This window comes from Oncorhynchus kisutch, linkage group LG19 (assembly GCF_002021735.2).
Source record: "Oncorhynchus kisutch isolate 150728-3 linkage group LG19, Okis_V2, whole genome shotgun sequence".
NCBI classification, from domain to species: domain Eukaryota; kingdom Metazoa; phylum Chordata; class Actinopteri; order Salmoniformes; family Salmonidae; genus Oncorhynchus; species Oncorhynchus kisutch.
The window spans coordinates 25458450-25479022 of record NC_034192.2 but is presented as its reverse complement, the minus strand read 5'-3'; the positions used below and the strand labels follow the sequence as shown (position 1 = coordinate 25479022).

The 20573-nt window shown below is 42.6% G+C and overlaps 2 protein-coding genes across 4 annotated transcripts in view; both read left to right on the top strand.

Moving 5' to 3' along the window:
• Positions 1-1908: 1908 nt before the first annotated feature.
• On the top strand, positions 1909-4840 carry LOC109864487 (E3 ubiquitin-protein ligase RNF4). The gene is made up of 8 exons (XM_020452322.2): positions 1909-2032; positions 2800-2935; positions 3055-3205; positions 3283-3362; positions 3519-3531; positions 3670-3793; positions 4004-4055; positions 4181-4840. The coding sequence occupies exons 2-8, from the start codon at positions 2924-2926 to the stop codon at positions 4328-4330; spliced, it is 582 nt and encodes a 193-aa protein (XP_020307911.1). The 5' UTR covers positions 1909-2032; positions 2800-2923; the 3' UTR covers positions 4331-4840.
• A 712-nt stretch (positions 4841-5552) lies between these two features.
• The window catches only part of LOC109864486 (fibroblast growth factor receptor-like 1), a 67703-nt gene continuing 52682 nt past the window's right edge, over positions 5553-20573 (top strand). Inside the window, exons 1-3 of one of the 3 annotated variants that reach the window (XM_020452320.2) lie at positions 5553-5747; positions 6177-6220; positions 8352-8448. In XM_020452320.2, the coding sequence (XP_020307909.1) occupies positions 8385-8448 (64 nt within the window). In that variant the 5' untranslated portion in view covers positions 5553-5747; positions 6177-6220; positions 8352-8384. Of the gene's footprint in view, positions 5748-5819; positions 6221-8351; positions 8449-20573 lie in introns of those variants that run through there. The other 2 variants (XM_020452321.2, XM_031797545.1) reach the window with 2 other exon arrangements.

Sequence of the window (20573 nt, the reverse complement as noted above, 5' to 3'; positions counted from 1 at the left end):
GAGCCTGTGTAGGGATCAGATCTGTTTTAACAGAAAGTTGTTTGATTTAGTTTTATTCATCTATTTTGTTCCATTTTGGGGAATCCTGTTTCCATTCCCGCACAGTAGGTGACGGGATGCACATGAATTAAATTGTGCGATCTCCAATGTACCATCGAAGAGGTCAGATAAAGAAGAACATCAAGACGAAACAGGTGGTATACAAGTGGGATGCACTGTTGAGCGCTACATCCCTAGGGGTTCGTGCTGATTGTACGGAGATTGTGACAGCTGGTTAAATAGCGTCCCTTGAGAAGGCAAGAACAAGATGTGTGTCAGGGGAATGCAGTATTATCATAAGGAGAGTTATACAGAGGAAGAATGGAGGGAAAAAGAGAGGCAGAGGAGGTCTGAGAGAGAGAGGGGGGAAGAGGGTGAGCTTGAGTCAGTTATAAATGGTGGAAAAAAGGAGATGGTTTGTTAAAGAAGAATGGTAGAAAGTGTAAGCAGAAAGAGTTGAAGGAGAAATGGAAGTGAATGAGGGTGAAGTATTGGAGGTGATAATTATATGTTTCTGCTGGTCAGGGGGAGCAAGCACTCCATGTTAAACGAATGGGGGCAAGAGATGTGAATTGTTTTGCTCTCAAGAAAAGGGTGCCATTGAAAGGAGTGAATACTGGGGTAACGGTAAATGTGAAAGCTGACCAACTGAAGGGGAAGATTCCCGGTGTTTGTGATGCTCGTCGTTTGGTGTGACGCAAATAGGGTGGCGTGATTGGAGAAACATGGTTGTTGTCTGTTTTTTTTAAAGTTTTGATGTTGTCTTTGCCTGACAAAGTGAAGTTAGGATAAGTTGTCCTGTACAAGCTTTAATGCCAACTACATTACGTTGTTACGGGTGTCAACCTTATGGACATGTGGCAGCAGTGTGTAGTAGGGAGCCTCCTAGGTGTGCAGAAGAGCATGAGACAAAGGAATGTGTAGCATTGGGGAAAGTAGTGGTTTGTGTTAATTGTAGGGGGCTGGGGATCAGAAATGTCCTGTATGAGAGGCAGGTTGAGGTTTCCAGGGATAGAGTAGTGCAGAAGTTGTCATATGCTGAGTCAGTGAAGAAAGTAGATGAAGATGGGCCAAGGGGAGGGATCCTGAGAGGAGTGGTGAGAGTAGTATATAGGGATCCACCAACAAGGTATATATGTTTCAGTAAGATTTAATTTTTGGCATTTATATTAATGGTTATCAACTGTACAGCAGGGATGGAATGTAAGTTGCAGAAAATAGAGGTTGTGGTGGCAGCTGTAAAGAGGTATTTGGGTGTGCGAGACTTGAAATCAGAAGAGTTACAGGGTGTGTTTGTTACGGTTTTCTTGCGGTGAAAGAGAGTCGGACCAAAATGCAGCGTGGTATTCTTGATACATGTTTAATGACGATGAGAAAACGAACTATATAAAAAACCAACAAACGTAACGCGAAAACCTATACAGCCTATCTGGTGCAAAACAAACACAGAGACAGGAACAATCACCCACGAAACACTCAAAGAATATGGCTGCCTAAATGTGGTTCCCAATCAGAGACAACGATAAACACCTGCCTCTGAATGAGAACCACTCCAGACAGCCATAGACTAGGCTAGAAAACCCCACTAAGCTACAATCCCAAAACCTACGAAAAACCCCAAGACAAAACACACCACATAATAAACTCATGTCACACCCTGGCCTAACCAAAATAATTTAAAAAAACACAGAATACTAAAACCAGGGCGTGACAGTGTTAATGTGGTGGTGTCCCATCCTTCCAGGCTGTTGGCCTTGAAGTAGGACTAAATACATTTTAATAGTGGAGTATGGTATTTATTTTTTTGTGAGTGTAATGTTAGATGGTAGGGTATTTGTTGTATTTTCTTTTTTTGTAGAAAAAAAAATGAAGCAAAGTATAAGGGAGAGAGGGGGATACTCCAGTCTAGTAGGTGGCAGTAATGCAACATTTATTGGATGCCAACGGCCTTTAAATCTCATCAAGAAGGACCATAGACGAAGTGATTGAGGAGGTAGGCTGCTGTTAACCACCATTAGTTTTAAAACTAGATTATTTATCAGTTTATTCATCTATCACCAGTCCCTTATACAAATGTTAAATTGTGGTGTTGATGTTATGTAAAAGTAAAGCTGATCCCGTTTGTAAACCAGGAGCTAGAGCTTGCGTAGAGCGTGTTAGCATTGCTAGCTAAATTAGCTACCTTTGTTGGTTGCTAGCTAGCTAGTTGTCTTTGCTTTGTTAGCTAACTAGCTCACATGCTAATTCTAGCTAGCTCATGTTTTGATTCGCCATTGCGTTTATTAATTGTATTGCCAGATACATTAGTTACTTGGTTAGGTACATGTCATGCTTAATACACCGTGTTAATTTCAATTTTGTCGTGATAAACCAACGCCTGATGAGCTTCCCAGCTCAGACCCAGCTAATATTAGCTAACTTACGATATTGTAGCTGACAAGCAGTTTTGTGATTACAGCAGCTAAACGTTAGCTAAATACATTTTTCCCCCCGTTACGTTAAGCAGATGAACACAGAAAGAGAGGGGTTGCAGATTTGATCGATTTTACAAGCTAATATGTTACAAGTTGTCAACAACATTATGCTTTGACTTTGTGGTTAGGGAGTGCATCTCAGAATACTGTTAACGATAGACTATGGTTTGTGTTCTTCAGCTGCTGTGTTGTGTTCATAAAGGTTAGTTCTGGCCAATGGTTTGTTGTTTATCAGATGTGTGAAGGCTTTTTATGTAACTTAATTGGTTTATTTTTCTCTCACCAGATAATTGTTAAATTGGAACAATAACTTCGCAATCAGAGTTGGAACGGATGTAGATTTTTCAGTGTGTACTACTACCTAAAATTGGACCATTTTTTTATTTCACCCACACCTTCCCTATAGCAACATGAGCAGTACAGTAAGTCCTCACATGTGCACCCAGGGCCACGTGATAACCCTCCAACATCTTCAGTTTAATTTTCACAGACATTTAGCAAAGGTGTCTGGTTTCTAAGAAGCAGTGCTTTGTTGTCACAGACACAGAGGAAAAGAAGGACTGGAGTCCCTTCAAGTTCCAGACGCACGGCCAAGAGTAGCAGAGTCACCACAACCAGTGTGCGACCTCGTGCTGCAGCATCAGCAGCAGTCCCAGAGACCATTGATGTGCTGGAAAGCAGCAGGACTGAGAGTGGGTAGCAATGGCTTTATGCTTTTCTGTCATTTTGGTTGATTATGGAAATTCTAACCCATCTATTGGCTGTGCAGGTGAGGAGGAGGTGGTGGACTTGACATGTGAAGGTTCTGAGTTGACTGTGGTTGACTTGACCAACAATGATTCTGTGGTGGTGAGTTTGAGCTTTCTTTATGCAAATAATGATGTATACAAATAACTGTTTTTAATGTATTTATTATAAGATTATGCTTTTATCACTGTTGTAAAGACTGAAATGTTGACATTTGTTTCTTTTCCACCACTGCATGATTGCAAATTGGGAAACCAGGTTGTCGATGAAGGTAAGTCATTGCTTTTCCTCAATCGCAACAATTATATTTAGATTCAAATATGTTTTGGTCCTCTAATAAAGCAAGCATTTATTACTATGTCAAGCATGTGTTTTTCTGTGAGTTTGTCTATCTGCTTGTGTCTCTCAGGGCCTCATGGCAGACGTGAAGCTGACAGTGAGAGTTATGTACTGAGCAGTGATGAGGAGGAGGATACTAATGGAGGCCTCAGTGCCGACCTCCTGTCCTCTCTACAGGCCAGCAGTAGAGCCAGGTACTAAGCCCCACAACCCCTCTGACTATGATGATCTCTTCAGATGGCATATCAAACTTTTGTTTAAATCAATTTGATTTGAAAATTGAAGCACACAAATGCAATGTCATCCTCAGCCATCCATTTATCCACTCATAATATTGGCCACGTGACCACTGAAATCAAGACCTTGAGTTAGGGTACACCCTGATGGTCTCTTGTCCTCCATAGGTCTACTCCAGGGACAGTCAGCTGCCCAGTGTGTATGGACGCCTATGCTGAGGTAAGCGAAGCATAATTCAACATGTGTGTGAAGGTGTCTATGTCAAGCTGTAATTGCTGTGTAGCTACCAAGAATGTGAAGTTGTCCCTTCAACTAAGATGGAGCTCTTTCTCTTCTTCCTCTAGATCATTGAAAGTGGGAGGCTAGTAGTCTCCACAAAATGTGGTCACCTGTTCTGCAGTCACTGCCTCCGCGACTCACTGTTGAGATCCCACACTTGCCCAACCTGTAGAAAGAAACTGATCCACAAGCAATGCCACCCCATATATATCTGACATCAAACACCCATAAGACTCACCCATTGGTTTCACCCTCACCAAACCTGCAAAACCTTTAATTATACCTTCTCATATCACTGCCCCCTACTGGATTTACGAATAATTGAATCATTTACATACACATCGGACCGATTTTGTCTTCTGCAATGAAAGAAGCAGGAGCATAGGGACGCACTCTTATGCCAGCGCACATTCACTTAGATTTTTGTAATTTTCTTCCACTGATTAAGTGAAAAACAATATTTTTTAGCTCTTAAGAAGCCACATGTGATGTCGTATTGGTAGCAATCACACGTCACTGGCACTCAAGTGCAATGAGAACTCGAAAGTAGAAATGTCTGTTGATTTTTATTGCTGCTGAGTAGGTGGATGTCTGAACGGTGGGTGTTGCTTGAATCTGGTCATCACCATTGTAAATTTTGTTGTATGTTTTGTATATATGGTTGAATGACAAGATAAGGTGCGCCTAATCTGTAATGTCCAATAAAATACATTTATGATTGTAAAGCTTTGTTACATGTTTTGCTCACCTGACCCAGATAGTTTATTCTCACAGCCAGCGTGTCTGTGACCGAGACGAGCCCAAACGTAGGACATTGCATGGTTGAGCCCTCATGCTGACTTGCTAAAAAGCTTTCTTTTTTTTTAATTACATGTTTTCACTGACTTTTACATTGAATTTGTAAACTTTTAATGTATTTTTTTATTCTGTACTACATGTAACTTGGCTGACTCCGTTGTGACACGCATCTGCTCAAATGTCCACTAAGGGGCAGTATATTCTTGCGCATGCATGGTCTGTTGTCCAATAATAATAATGATCAATGATAATGCAGTTTCCTCTCCATTCTCAGTGCAAGGGGTGTGTTACTTGATTAACATATTACCAAACACAGAGTTTATTTCTTGGACCCAGAATAAACCTAGTCCAGGACTAAATTATCTATGGAGATTTTACATGGAGTGTTTTAGTCCAGAATTTGGCTTTAATCTGAGTTTGAACAACTGTCCCTTTCTCATATCTAATTTTCTTCAAATGACAATTTTCTCTTATGTTGACCTTATTTCCTAATGTTGGCGCAGTGTGTATTTATAACACCCATACCATTTTAATAAATGATCAGTGTCGTATTACATAATGAAAATAGAAGTTCAATTTACGAATTCAGTGTTATTACTTTGGAATTACATAATGCATTCAGTACATTTAATTAGTGTTTTATTATGAATATTATATTTTGGTTTAATTATTATGACGTATTCCATGATGTTAATAGCAGAACTGCCCTAAACGAAAGAGTTAAATTCTTGAAATGTGTTGAGTAGCTACTTGGGCTACTCTGTGATTGGGCAAAAATTCTGAGGTCGGACGGTCCGCAGTTCCCACTAATGCGGTCGATTCCTTGATGGCAAGGTATGTTAGATCAATTATTGCAATAAATTCATTAGATGTAAATGGTATTTGGGATTAAAAAAGAGAACTGCTTCTCTTCCAAAATGGATAATGGTAGGAGTTAACTGTAACGCGAGCACAGGGCTTTTATTTAGTTTTGACGCACGCTCGGTCCAGTGTGTTGGGTCTCGCACGAGCGTGATGTGATGACCGTCAATTTAAATAAAACTAGGCATATTTTAGCTGCGTGTTTGACATTCACGTTTTCTAGTGTTATTTTTCATAGAGGGTAACAATGTATCTAGTAACTGAGCCACGGATACTTTGAGCGAAGAGTGCGTGCAGTTCAACTTTTAGTGTTAAACTTTTAGTGGACATTGATATGTTAATTATTTGGATTAAATCACCTTTACAATAAAGACAATGTAATCATGATAAACTTGTCATTAGTGGGAAACCGATTCAAGACAAATCATTGCTGCTGGACGTTTCAGGTAAGTCCCTAACTTGTATTAATATGAAAGTGTTATTGTCCCTGATCACAGTGTGATTATTTATAAGCTGCTGATTTTAGAAGGATGCAGGTTTGTTGTAGACCTGTAATAAAAAATGCATACGTAGCCAATTGGAATACTTTTTAACTTTCAATTTATACTGCAGATTATTACTTATGTATTACTAATAGAATAATACACAACTGTATTGCATAAATCAATATTGTGTTAATCATAATTATAGTTCTGCTATATTACCTTACACAACTATTATTTGTAGTCCACATCTTGAGTGTAGAATGTTTTAATTCCACTGATTCACCATTCATGGATCTATGTGTGTATGAGAGTGGATGGGGCTTAGGTCTTTGCTTTCTAACATGTTTAATACGCAGGTGGATTAGCTGTAGCCTATACAACAGCATCTACACTATATATACAAAAGTATGTGGACATCCCGTCAAATTAGTGGATTTGGCTATTTCAGCCACACTTGTTGCTGACACGTGTATAAAACACGAGCACACATCCATGCGATCTCCATAGACAAACATTGGCAGTAGAATGGCCTTACTGAAGAGCTGATTGACTTTCAACGTGGCACTGTCATAGGATGCCACCTTTCCAACAAGTCAAATTTCGGCCCTGCTAGAGCTGCCCCGGTCAACTGTGTTGTGCTGTTATTGTGAAGTGGAATCTTCTAGGGGCAACAACAGCTCAGCCGTGAAGTGGTAGGCCACACAAGTCAACAAAATGGAACCTCTGAGGGCTGAAGTGCGTAGCGCGTACACGTACACTCACTACCGAGTTCCAAAATGCTTCTGGAAGCAACGTCAGCACAGGAACTGTTCGTTGGGAGCTTCATGAAATGAGTTTCCATGGCCGAGCAGCCGCACACAAGCCTAAGATCACCATGCGCAATGCCATGTGTCGGCTGGAGGGGTGTAAAGCTCGCCTACAGTGGAAACACGTTCTCTGGAGTGATGAATCACGCTTTACCATCTGGCAGTTCGACGGACATATCTGGGTTTGGAGAACGCTACCTGCCCAAATGCATAGTGCCAACTGTAAAATTTGGTGGAGAATAATCATGTTTTTGGGCTGTTTTTCCTGATTCAGGCTCCTTAGTTGCAGTGAAGGGAAATATTAACGCTTCAGCACACAATGACATTCTAGACGATTTTGTGCTTCCAACAGTTTGGGGAGGCCCTTTCCTTTTTCTGCATGACCATGCCTCCGTGCACAGAGCAAGGTCCATACAGAAATGGTTTGTTGAGATCGGTGTGGAAGAACTTGACTGGCCTGCACAGAGCCCTAACCTCAACCCCATTGAAAACCTTTGGGATGAATTGGAACGCCGACTGCAAGGCAGGCCTAATCACCCAACATCATCGCCCAACATCAGTGCCTGACCTCACTAATGCTCATGTGGCTGAATGGAAGCAAGTCCCCTCAGCAACATTCCAACATCTAGTGGAAAGCCTCCCCAGAAGAGTGGATGCTGTTATAGCAGCAAAGGGGGGACCATGATTTTGGAATGAGATGTTCGACGTGAAGATCTCCACATACTTTTGATAATGTAGTATGTAACCCATTCTAAGACAATGAGAGGAGGATGTGTGTAGTTCCCCAATAGCTGATGATTTAACAGTCAATTAAACGCTTGTTATGTAGATGTATTTGATCAAAGATTAAATGGAAAACTCTAAAGGATTTTCATTTTGGATTTCAAGTTACTTGTTTGTTGTGCAAACTGGCAGAAAGAATAACTCCTCTAACCAGAAACATAGGGACATATGGACAAAATAAGAGCTCCTCATTTGATTGAAGTTCATGAATAAAAAGCCTATGTTGCTTTTCCGGAAACACATTTTATAGTGCTGGGGACAGACGTCTTGTGTTTTTCAGTCTGTTAAATGATTAACAACTTATTTTATTGTTATTAGTTTCGACTGTAATTCTGTTATATTTCCTCAATGCCTTGACGATGCCACTTCCAAAAGAAACTTCTGTGAGAAATATCATTTGGTTGTAAAGCATAATATACAGTAGCTTAAGATGTGATATGGATAATAACAATGTGTTCTTGCACCTCTCCTCACTGTGAATTTACTTTTTTTCTTTCTCTAAGATTTCAAGTGTTGAAGCCTTCCATCCTGAAAGAATGGGACTTTTATGCATTTGCCTGCTCATTTGTGAGATAATCCTGTTGTCGGACTGTGCACGGGGTGAGTAGTAACGTAGTAGTAATGAACAATAATAACTGAGTGTTTTAGTGGATCTGTAGGCAACCATCTTCAAAAAGTGCCTCACCGCAATGAATCATATCTACTACAAGCTGTACACAATTGTGGTTGTGTAACTCCAAGTTGGTGGTATTGTCCATTCAGGCCAATGGCCTATCTTCCGTTTTCTAACGGACCTTGCCTAGATCACACAGACTTTGGGACAGTAACCTTTGGGATACCTGGTGTGCAAGTGTCAAGTGAGGCATGCTGATAGAGTGTAGTCCTGACCCTCCTGCTGCACAATCTGAGTTGTCAAACCTAGACTCAACATGCCGCTGGTCGTCTGCTCTGGCCTGCCTGTCTGGGGAAAGCAAAGGGGCATGGGGGGGACCCAAACACACGGCGCCCAGGCAGATTGGATCGGTGAGAGCCCTAGCCTTAACAATGCAGCATTCACAATCACACAGTCGAGCCGTCATGGAGACGCTTAGGCAAAAGTAAACAGAGACCCATAGAGAGCAATGTGATTAGATTAGGCAATTATGTTTGTTTGCTGTGCAATGCCACCGCGTTTCCGACCATGACCGGAGCAACACGGCAAGGAGTGCTGTGGGCTTAAAAAGTAGAAGAGACAACTTGTCTTCCTGGTGATGGTATCAGAGGGGTTTTACTCACTAGCTTAGCCTAGATAGCGCCTTATTGTGTACACAGAGAGAGAGAGAGACTAAACGTTTCTCTATCATGATGGCATGCGGATATTTGAGCAAGGAACTTTTTACCTTTTTTATAAAGTCTGATATGACACGTTTGATAAGACTTGTGTTGAAGGGTTGTGTTGAAAACAAAATACCTCAGAGGTACTGAGACAGAATCAGAGATTATTTTCCAATTGAATGTCAGATTCTTTGCGCTCTATTTTTCCAAACACTGTGATTTTGACGAACTGTGGTGGGTCAACAACGGCTACTCAACATACAGCAGAAAAGGTTAAGTCCACATCAACACACTTCTCCTCATGGAAAACATTTCCTGACATAAAAATACATATTTTTTGACCTGAGTTTAATACCTTCATATGTGAACTTTAGGAGAAGAAAAGGAATGGACATTCAAAACTACAGGACAATTAAGACTTTTTTTTTTAAAGGATTTTTTTTCTAGAGGAAGAGTCCAGGTTGATTTGCTATGATATGGAACGTGGCAAAAAAATGATCCCCCAACCTCATTTGAGCGCTCCCCTACTGACCAAGTTTGCTGTTCCTGGTGTGTCCTTGTTGCACGGGGAATGCAGAACATCACGTCAGATGACAAATATTTTCCGCTGCAAGCGGAAGCACAGTTTGGGCCCGGCTGCCAGAGAGACATGTGAACCGTATACGCTTATGCAATGATTCTGGGTCTGAGTCTGAGCAGCTGAAAGGTGAGGATTTTACTCTGTTTGGTGCATGCCTGAGAGAGAGTATTCATGCATAAATGTGGGCATTAATGTCTGTGCTAACTTTTATTTATTTTTATTTAACCTTTATATTTAACTAGGCAAGTCAGTTAAGAACAAATTCTTATTTACAATGACGGCCTACCCCGGCCAAACCCTAACCCGGACGACGCTGGGCCAATTGTGCACTGCCTTATGCGACTCCCAATCACGGCCGGTTGTGATACAGCCATTAATCGAACCAGGGTCTGTAGTGGTCGCCTCTAGCACTGAGATGCAGTGCCGTAGACCGCTGCTCCACTCGGGAACCCGACTAAATGGGGAAAACAACGAAGTTATGGGATGGTTGCCTTAACGCAATTTTTAAAAATTATGATCACAAATGAAATACAACTGCATTCATTTACGTATCACTCTTTTGACTCCTTATGACGCACATGATTAAAATAAGTACATTTAAAGTACATCCACACTGAAGGCAAGATGTGGTGGGACCCAGCTATAAGCACAGGATCTTGGTGCAGCAATGGTAGACTAAATACTACGGCATTGCATTTAAACAAAGGCGACAGGCAGCCGTATGGACGTGTGGGGGCTTTTGGAGGTGGAACTGGTGGGTTTGTAGGGGCCTGCTGTGCACTGTACAAACTAGGACCACCCTGCAGCTACATGCTGGTGTGTCAGTGAGAGGCAGCCTTCCAGGATTCATGATTGAACATCTGGACACGTCTTCAAGAGCAGACAACAAAATAGGCTGATGCACAAAACACATACACTGAGAAGAAGTACTGTCTGCTTATCTAACTTTCTTGTATTCGTCTGAGCCTTGTAAAAGTCAATAGAATCTGAGATGAGGAGTAGCAGCACATTTTTAGAATCTGCTCTTTCTCTCCCTCAATCTCTCCCTCCTTCCATCCTTGGGCTCTCGAGTGGCACAGCAGTCTAAGGCACTGCATCTCAGTGCAAGAGGCGTCACTACAGTCCCTGGTTCGATTCCATTCTGTGTCACATCCGGCTGTGATTGGGAGTCCCATAGAGCGGCACAAAATTGGCCCAGCATCATCTGGGTTTGGCCGGGGTAGGCCGTCATTGTAAATAAGAATTTGTTCTTAACTAACTTGCCTAGTTAAAGGTTAAAAAATACACAGAAAATCTCTCCCTCTCCTCCTCACACTGCAGCAGTTTATGGCTAGGTCTAAGCCAGAGGAAATGTGTGAAGTTAATTTAGAGTGTTGGAGAAACATAGCTGACCCATTGGGTAGCCTTTTGTCACTTCACAACCCTTCATAGCTCTGTAGTAAACTAGAGAATATCGACAGAGCCTGGGGTGTGGGTTTAAACAAACAGTAGTTAAAGTTTGAATAGGGATCAATGCATATGTCTAGGTAAAAGGCAATGCTATTAACAATGATCATAAAGTGTGTATATTGAGACATGTCATAAAATGTAAATATTGCAATGTTATAATACATTCCTATAGTAATTCACATGTAATGGTGCAAACAAAATGTAAGGCACAAAACCATCAGGCAAATCTCACACATAAACCGTTTTCCAGACGTGACAAACATAGCTGAGTGTGAGTAAGGAATGAGAGATCGGCTCCAAATTCATCTCAATGAGGAGGATGGATCCATAGAGAAAGGCTGCTGTCAGACTACAGGCCATCAAGTGGTTATTAGATTGCCAAATGGTGTTTACACAGCCACCATCTTTCTCTCACCCCTTCTCATTAGCATTGGGCTGCTAATCATATTCCTTAGTAATGAAGCTGTATTAGACAGGAGGTCGTACATTGATTTAAGACTGGGAACAGCATGTTGATGATGTTGTTATAGGTAAATACAGGCTGGCTTCAAAAATAACTAATTTGTCCCATTAAATGGGAGCTTGGATAAAGTTAGCCTAGCACCCCGGGTGTTTGGTTATAATGTGTCCATCAAGACACCTCACAGGGTAGGTTGATGGGATAGGTGTTGTGTGTGTGAGCATGCAGAGGCGCATGGAATGTGGAGTAGTGTGCCTATATTCTGAGGAGAGCTCCCAACACACAAGCACAGAGCAAGAGAAATAAGAGGCATTTTAATGAGCAGGCCTGAAAGCAACTGAACAAAGTCTGAAGTAGGTGATCTCACCATTTCACCCCATCCAACCTTTACCATCAGCCTCCACCTGGTAATTGCTAAGGCAACATGACTTCACAGGACTGAGGCCACAAATATTAACTGTGCCGAGAGTACAATAAAAATAAGAGCGAGATGGACCAAAAATTCATATTACAATTTATCACGATAATGCTAAATTGAACGATAAGTTTATAACAATGTGTACCACTTTTTAAAATGTTATATATTACCCTTAAAACTACTACTACCAATTTGAATGTTAGCTTTCAATTGTCCCATTAACAATCACCCATATTAGCAAATTTATTTGATTTAAAACTTCACATTTCTCTCGTAGGGCCCTATAGGTTATATATCGTAAAGAACAATATCAGCAAAATGTCCACAATAAGTGGTCGGTTTGGCCGGTGTCAATCATTTTTGATGTATCATCCCAGCTTTAGTGTACACACACATAGCCTTTGCAGTACAGTTGAATAGAGGAAAAGAGGGAGAGTTCTCCAGCCAGCAAGTCCAACTGGCCTACTATTTTCCTAAGTCCATGTAATCCTCCAGTCTTGTCTGACATGAGTTCCACTTGGCTAGCCACTGGGCCAATCAATGTTGCAAAAACATCAACCACTGAAACTAATGCAGTGTTACATCTACATTTTTATTGTGTCTGTTCATTTGTGAATATATTGAAATTGTGCCACTCTGACTGACTGACTGACTGACTGACTCACTGACTGACTGACTGTGTGTCTTTCCAGCCTGAAATAGCCACAGCATAGACAGACACACATACTTTCACGGACCGAACAATGCATTGTGTTGTGCTGGTGACATAATGGCTTATTGTTGGGGGGCCTGGAGCCTTTGTTTGGTTAGTGCTGGAGGGGTCAGAGGGCAACGGAGAGGACCAGGGAAAGGCCCCAGATCGGATCAGGGAGTGCGCATACCTGACCTCTTACCAGAGGGGCTTACAATAACACATCAGTACTGCAGGTTCTGCTTTTTTTCTCTCTGCGTTCATTCATCCCCCTATTTTTCAGATATGTATGTATAGATGTAAGCATGTACTTCCTTCCTTCCCAGCTGTTCTCCTGGTCACATTACAAATGAGATGTTGAAAAGCAGTCCCTGGACTGGAGACAGCTCTCCTTGTTTTCTTTTGTATTTTGCGTGTCAGTTTGTGTTGGGGCCTGTGCCCCTGAGCAGCTGTGTGTGTGTGTCCCATGTCAGAGAGACAGAGAGGAGAGGGCTCCCCCAGCTGAGAGAGATGCCATTCTGGGACCTAAACAAACAGAGCATTAATGTGATTGATGGATGTCAGACATATTGTGTGTCCTCTACACCAGTGGTTTTCAAACCTCTGCTCTTGGACCCCCAGATGTTTCACAATTTTGTTGTAGCCCTAGCTAACCTAATTCACTTTATCAAGGGCTTGATAATTATTTGAATCAGGTGTGCTTGCTCTGGAATAGTTCATTTACTTGGAACGGCTGGCGTTCCCTGATGAGAGATTTGAAAAAGTGTCCATTGATGCATGTGTCCATTCCCTAGAATAGGGTTCTATTTGTGACACACCCATAGATTGAGTCAGTTGCTCTCACTCTTCGCTGCCTGCCGCTGGTTTGTTTGAAGTGTGGGACCGACCTAGTGCCCCCTGTGCTCTCTTCCTGAACATCCTGAACCATCAGCCTTCACAGGCATTTATTTTGGTGCTAAGGTGAAAGGTTAGCTGTGTATCCTAAAAAATAAAAATATAACAGAGGTGATAAAGACACTAAATGACTCAGGCCATGTCTGATGTATGTCTGAATGACTTCACAGAGCCCCCCCCCATAAGCCCAGGTTGTTTTCTCCGGTGAAGTCCTTAAATCAGGATGTACGTCACTCTCGTCAGAGATTGTCTTTCATTATTATTTTGTGGAGTTCTGTTTGGCTTTGTGATGGTAAGCTGTTGGGCAGCACTAGAAGAGTGGACTGACAATAGTTCTGCGGTGTTTTTGCCCGTAGCCACACGGATTGCAGTTGCCCTCAGGCAGAGAAATGGAGGCATAGCACACACACACACACGGCTTGTTCATTACGCCAGCTGTTGGGGTGGAATCCATACTGCAGTAGGAATGTGTAAGGATTGTGAGAGTTGTGGGGGTGGTTTAAAAGTTGGGAATTTGAAGGCTTTAGCAACCAAGGAACTTTTGCTACTAGCTGCAGTGTTGTGGCCTTTTCAATCAGGTAGTTGGGACACAGACCCAGCCAAACCCATTGGCTCCAGACAGGAATTCGGAACCAACTGGTCCAGGCACAGCATTTAGTGGAGGAACTTTACGGCGTTAGGGTGTCTGTCTGGAGTGTCTAGGCCTACACCTGTGGGATTCTTCATCTGTTGCTGCCTCTTAAATCTCACCCCCAGCCCCATGGTGGATCAGGCCTGATTAAATGACCATGTGATATGACCATGGCTCACTATGAAAAGGTGTGGCTGTCTTCCCCCCCCCCCCCAGTTTTGGAATCCTTTGTCTACTGGAGGTGTCACCGTCTCACAGTGTTGTTCTCACAGTTGGTTTGTCTTTAAGTTTAGAACAGCGCAATCTATTGCCTCCCCCAGTCTTCCTCAATAGGATTTGAATGGGCCTGAGAAACGTGTGTTTCTCTTGAGCATGAAATGAAAGACGTAAGCAAATCCTCCACAGGGTATTCAAACTCTGCACATTTGATGTCCTCCCCATTTCCTCCATCTTCCTTTCTCTAATTTTCTCTCTTTTCAGCATTGTAGTATTCAGTTGAAGTCCTCTATCAACAAAATAAAATCCTCATATTTTGCCATCTGCACTGTGAGTGTCTGGGGCTGCTAATTGATACCTTGTGGGCTCCAGCATTCATGTATAGCGGTGCCAATCCACACTGGCCCGCAACACACAGTTACACTCCAAGGACAGCATCTTTGGTGCAGTGTGCGCCAAGTACTGCCGTCATCTCATATCTGGAGCTTGACCATTCAAAAATGTTAATGAGATTATATTGTGTACATCACTTCTCTGTCTTAACCCATTTTCTTTTAAATGCCATGTTGTCATTGCTTTCTATGTAGATTTGAGCTGACTGCTGCACTTCATCGTTTGTATGTACACCTCATTAAGATGTCAGTGAGCGCGATATGAGAAAGGGAGATGCGCCTCAGTGCTTGAGTTGCTCAGTGCACTCCTAATAGTCTGTAGACACACATCATTTTTGTGTTTCCCTGAGGAACAGTTAGCCTCAGTGTGTCAGGGCCAGGTTGACCCTGCACTCAATTGACTGTGGTTTTGGATGATACCTTTTCGAACAGAGACCTGCGCAGAACAAATTGAGTTAGTCATGGCTGAGACTCGGTGTGGAATGTGGGAGGGAGGCAGGGGTACATATGGGTGTGAGGTGGGGAGATCAGAGGGTGGAGTTGCAGGGGGAAGGAATGCTTGACTCCTCCAACCAGTGGAGGAGGAGGACACGTGGGAGAGAGAGAAGAGGAAGCACATCTCCAATGTACCAATTACGACCTGTGCATTTTAATTGAAGTCATTTTTTGGTGTGTGTGTTGCTTTAAAAAAAATATTTAATTTACTTTTTTGACGATACAAAAACATCCATAGATAAAAACAAAAGACAACTTAACATACATTTCAACGAACATTAATGGCATACATATGAAAACACAACCATTTGCAATATTCTACCTCTAATGTAAAATCCATATTGCTCAAATCTATTTGGATGAAGATACCTGGTAAGATTTATGAATTTATTAATAACTCTGTTGTTTGCTCTGTTTTTATGGTGGGAAAAGTATGGCTGCTCTAGTCTAATAGTCTATGCCTAAATCAATATTGACCTTTGATTGCTGGACAGGTTCATGGCAGGTGCTGGTGTAGTCTACTGGCCTATCAGGAGTGGGGGCAGAGCCGGGAGAGCCCAAACCACTATCAGGCCTCTGGAGGCAGCTGCTGTTATACGTTAACATCCCTGATATCAAATCAAATCAAATCAAATCAAATTTATTTATATAGCCCTTCGTACATCAGCTGATATCTCAAAGTGCTGTACAGAAACCCAGCCTAAAACCCCAAACAGCAAGCAATGCAGGTGTAGAAGCACGGTGGCTAGGAAAAACTCCCTAGAAAGGCCAATACCTAGGAAGAAACCTAGAGAGGAACCAGGCTATGTGGGGTGGCCAGTCCTCTTCTGGCTGTGCCGGGTGGAGATTATAACAGAACATGGCCAAGATGTTCAATGTTCATAAATGACCAGCATGGTCGAATAATAATAAGGCAGAACAGTTGAAACTAGAGCAGCAGCACAGTCAGGTGGAAGTTGAAACTGGAGCAGCAGCATGGCCAGGTAGACTGGGGACAGCAAGGAGTCATCATGTCAGGTAGTCCTGGGGCATGGTCCTAGGGCTCAGGTCAGTTGAAACTGGAACAGCAGCATGGCCAGGTGGACTGGGGACAGCAAGGAGTCATCATGTCAGGTAGTCCTGGGGCATGGTCCTAGGGCTCAGGTCCTCCGAGAGAGAGAAAGAAAGAGAGAAGGAGAGAATTAGAGAACGCACACTTAGATTCACACAGGACACCGAATAGGACAGGAGAAGTACTCCAGATATAACAAACTGACCCCAGCCCCCCGACACATAAACTACTGCAGCATAAATACTGGAGGCTGAGACAGCCTCTGTCTTTGGAGAAGGACACCCCCCGCCCCCCATCACCCACTTTCAGACACTCAATAACACTTTCATTATGGCAGGTATCTTTGTTTTTTTCACTGTTGCAGTGATTCAGTAGCATGTACAGTGCATTCGGAAAGTATTCACACCCTGTTCCCTTTTTCCACATTTTGTTACGTTACTGCCTTATTCTAAAATTGATTAAATTATATTTGTTCCTCATCAGTCTACACACAATATCTCATAAAAACAAAGTGAAAACAGGGTTTTAGTCATTTTTGCAAATGTATTAAAAATTAAAAAACAGATACCTTATGTACATAAGTATTCAGAGCCTTTGCTTATGAGATAGAAATTGAGCTCAGGTGCATCCTGTTTCCATTGATCATCCTTGAGATGTTTCTACAATTTGATTGGAGTCCACCTGTGGTATATTCAATTGATTGGACAGGATTTGGAAAGGTGCACATCTGTCTATGTAAGGTCCCACAGTTTGACAGTGTATGTCTGAGCAAAAACCAAGACATGAGGTCGAACAAATTGTCTGTAGAGCTCCAAGACAGGATTGTGTCAAGGCACAGATCTGGGGAAGGGTACCAAAACATTTCTGCAGCATTGACGGTCCCCAAGAACACAGTGGCCTCCATCATTCTTAAATGGAAGAAGTTTGGAACCACTAAGACTCTTCCTAGAGCTGGCGGCACAGCCAAACTGAGCAATCGGGGGAGAAGGGCTTTGGTCAGGGAGGTGACCAAGAACCCGATGGTCAATATGACAGAGTTCTAGAGTTCCTCTGTGGAGATCGGAGAACCTTCCAGAACGACAACTATCTCTGCAGCACTCCACCAATCAGGCCTTTATTGTAGTGGCCAGACGGAAGCCACTCCTCAGTAAAAGACACATGACATCCCACTTGGAGTGAGTAAATATTTGTATGACCATAATAAGTTTCAACAACTGAGACATAAACTGAACAAGTTCCACAGACATGACTAACAGAAATGGAATAATGTGTCCCTGAACAAAGGTGGGGTCAAAATCAAAAGTAACTGTCAGTATCTGGTGTGGCCACCAGCTGCACCAGTGCATCTCCTCCTCATGGACTGCACCAGATTTGACAGTTCTTGCTGTGAGATGTTACCCCACTCTTCTACCAAGGCACCTGCAAGTTCCCCGACATTTCTTGGGGGAATCGCCCTAGCCCTCACCCTCCGATCCAACAGGTCCCAGATGTAATCAATGGGATTGAGATCCGGGCTCTTCGCTGGCCATGGCAGAACACTGACATTCCTGTCTTGCAGGAAACAGAACAAGCAGTATGGCTGGTGGCATTGTCATGCTATAGAGGGTCATGTCAGGATGAGCCTGCAGGAAGGGTACCACATGAGGGAGGAGGATGTCTTCCCTGTAACGCACAGCGTTGAGATTGCCTGCAATGACAACAAGCTCAGTCCAATGATGCTGTGACACACCTCCCCAGACCATGACGGACCCTCCACATCCAAATCGATCCAGCTCCAGAGTACAGGCCTCGGTGTAATGCTCATTCCTTCGACGATAAACATGAATCCTACCATCATCCCTGGTGAGACAAAACCGCGACTCGTCAGTGAAGAGCTGTCTCTGTCTAGTCCAGCGACGGTGGGTTTGTGCAGTCCTCATGCCTCCTTGCAGCATGCCAAAGGCACGTTCATGCAGATGAGCAGGGACCCTCGGCATCTTTCTTTTGGTGTTTTTCAGAGTCAATAGAAAGGCCTCTTTAGTGTCCTAAGTTGTCATAACTGTGATCTTAATTGCCTTACCATCTGTAAGCTGTTAGTATCTTAATGACCATTCCACATGTTCATTAATTGTTATGGTTCATTGAACAAGCATGGGAAACAGTGTTTAAAGATCTTCATTGTAAAGTGTTTAAAGTTATATGGATTTTTATGAATAATCTTTGAAAGACAGGGTCCTGAAAAAGGGACGTTTATGTATATATATATTTTCTTTAACCTTTTATTTAGCTAGTCAAGTCAGTTAAGAACAAATTCTTAATTACAATGACAGCCTACCGGGGAGCAGTGGGTTAACTGCCTTGTCCAAAGGCAGAACTACAGATCTTTACCTTGTCAGCTCGGGGATTCGATCCAGCAACCTTTCTGTTAAGAACTCAGAACATGAGAAACAAGATTCTCTGGTCTGATGAAACCAAGATTGAACTCTTGGTGGAATGGAGGAATGCTGGCACCATCACTACTATGAAGCATGGTACTGGCAGAGTCATGCCGTTGGGATGTTTTTCAGCGGCAGGGACTGGGAGACTAGTCAGGATTGAGGGAAAATTAATGGAGCAAAGTACAGAGAATCTTGAAAACCTGTTCTAGAGCGCTCAGGACCTCAGACTGGGTCGAAGGTTCACCTTCCAACAGGACAACAACCCTAAGCACACAGCCAAGACAACACAGGAATGGCTTCAGGACTTGTCTCTGAATGTCCTTGAGTGGCCCAGCCAGAGTCCGGACTGGAACCCGATCAAACATCTCTGGAGAGACTTGAAAATAGCTGTGCAGCGATGCTCCCCTCCAACCTGACAGAGCTTGAGAGGATCTGCAGAGAAGAATAGGAGAAACTCCACAAATAAAGGTGTGCCAAGCTTGTAGCGTCCTACCGAATTAGACTCGAGGCTGTAATCGCTGCCAAAGGTGCTTCAAATAAGTACTGAGTAAAGGATCTGAATACTTATGTAAATGTGATATTTCATTATTATAATTTTTTTCTACATTTGCTAAAATTTCTGAACCTGTTTTTGCTTTGTCTTTATGGGGTATTGTGTGTAGATTGATGAGGAAAAAAATGATTTAATCCATTTTAGAAAAAGGCTGTGACATAACAAAATGTGAAAAAAGTCAAGGGGTCTGAATAGTTGTATTCTTTCCGAATACACTGTATGTAAACTTATTCTGCACAAACACCTGAAATACCAGAAATAATACTATGTATGTGGAGCCATGTCATTGTGTTGAAAGCAGTACAGCCACTGATCATTTATAGCTTCCTGTTTTACATCCTTCATCATATGGGGGGAGGGGGGGCTGTGTTGGTGTGTGGGAGCTCTGCTCAGAATATAGGCACACTACTACTGCTCTACATTCCATATGCTTTTGCATGCTAGGCCTAGGCTAGGGAGACAGAATACTTGGGTTATTTGTAGCCTACTCACAGCACAGTTACTCTTTGTGGCCTTGGTCCTGTGAAGTCCTGTTGCCCTATTAATTAATAGGTAGTGTCCGATGGTCAAGGTTGGTTGGGGTGGAATTAGTTTGTTCAGTTGCTTCCCAGCTCAGTAAAATTGAGAGGGGGATGGGCCAATACTCATGGAGGGTCATTTTTAGCTACCCCCTGTGAAATACTGTATAAAGCCCCTATAGTGGCAGTGTAATCGTAGTTGTGGCCTTTAACACACTCTTCCTGCCACAGCTTTCCAGCTCCTCTCCCGCCTATACCCAGGTCACAGGCCTGGGAATTATCTGCACATTTTACGTAGTTTTCTTAATCACTCCTTTCCCTTCGAATACGTCTGGATAATTGTCATTCAGGCCCAAGTTTTCTTCGACTGGGTTCCAGTAAAATACTTAATAACCTTATGGAAGAATGCTTTCCATTAAACTCTACCTCAGGATATTGGCTTTTTGGTTGCTCTTTTAAAATGCTTCTGAAACTGTTAATCTTTTTTTCACAGATTTTCAGTGCATGTTCCAGGTCTGATTGCAACATTTCTTTATTCTGCAATCTGTTTTGTTAACCCTAAAAAAGACAGGTGTGTTTGAAGATGAATAGAGATGAATAGATTTTGGACAAAACAAGTGGTAATTGTGGGGGCTGGATTACTTCC